At 37.9% G+C, this 778-nt stretch overlaps 1 protein-coding gene across 1 annotated transcript in view; it reads right to left on the reverse strand.

Annotated features, from left to right (window-relative positions):
- Positions 1 to 516: 516 nt before the first annotated feature.
- LOC108743005 (dynein heavy chain 2, axonemal-like) overlaps positions 517 to 778 on the reverse strand; it is a 65,763-nt gene continuing 65,501 nt past the window's right edge. Inside the window, exon 18 of the mRNA XM_025979524.1 lies at positions 517 to 600. Coding sequence (XP_025835309.1) covers positions 517 to 600 — 84 coding nt within the window. The remainder of the gene's footprint in view (positions 601 to 778) is intronic.

Raw genomic sequence — 778 nt, forward strand, 5'->3', positions numbered from 1 at the left:
ATAAAAAATGGAATATTGGGGAAGAAACTAATGTAACCTAACCTAATCTACCATATTAATTTTTTTTGCAGTGATATTTGACTTTTTTTAGAAAAATCAAATACTGCTAAAACTACAGAGTTGGGGTTCCAGACAAAAGTAACTCCGTATTACTGATTAAATATCCATATACGAACTAACTTTAGCTGCCATTCAGAGACTTATTTTTATTGTCAAATTCTCTGAAAAAGGTTTCATTCATCTGGAACGTTTCTCGAAGTGCACGTTCCCCAGCAAATAAATCTTCATGTCTTTCAGAATTGACTCCAAATCTGGCTTTGGAACACAAACTCAGTGCAGCCATGAATTGTTCGTATTGGGGATTCGGAGATCGAGCTTACATACTTCTGATCCGAGCATATTCGTGATTATTCATCAATCTTCGACAAACTGGACCTGATGACATTCAAGACCGCCATTATCAACCTAGCAAACCAACTTAAAGGTGCCACAACACCAGGCGAAATCTTGCTACATCTATTGGGCAACGCCCATATTCTTCTGAACATCATCAACAACTAATATGTAGTACAACATATGGCTGAAGAGGGCCTCGCGGCCCTAGAACGGCCTGAGGGGGAGAGGTTTTAGTCGGTAGGCGTCCTTCGGGATGAATCCGACACTACCCAGTCGTGCGGACGGCTGGGTGTCTTTTGAAGATTTCCTCTCCTCCACGAAAACAAAAAAAAAAAAAAAAAAAAAAAAAAAAAAAAAAAAAAAAAAAAAAAAAAAAAAAAAA

This window comes from Agrilus planipennis, unplaced genomic scaffold (assembly GCF_000699045.2).
Source record: "Agrilus planipennis isolate EAB-ADULT unplaced genomic scaffold, Apla_2.0 scaffold428, whole genome shotgun sequence".
Lineage (NCBI taxonomy): Eukaryota > Metazoa > Arthropoda > Insecta > Coleoptera > Buprestidae > Agrilus > Agrilus planipennis.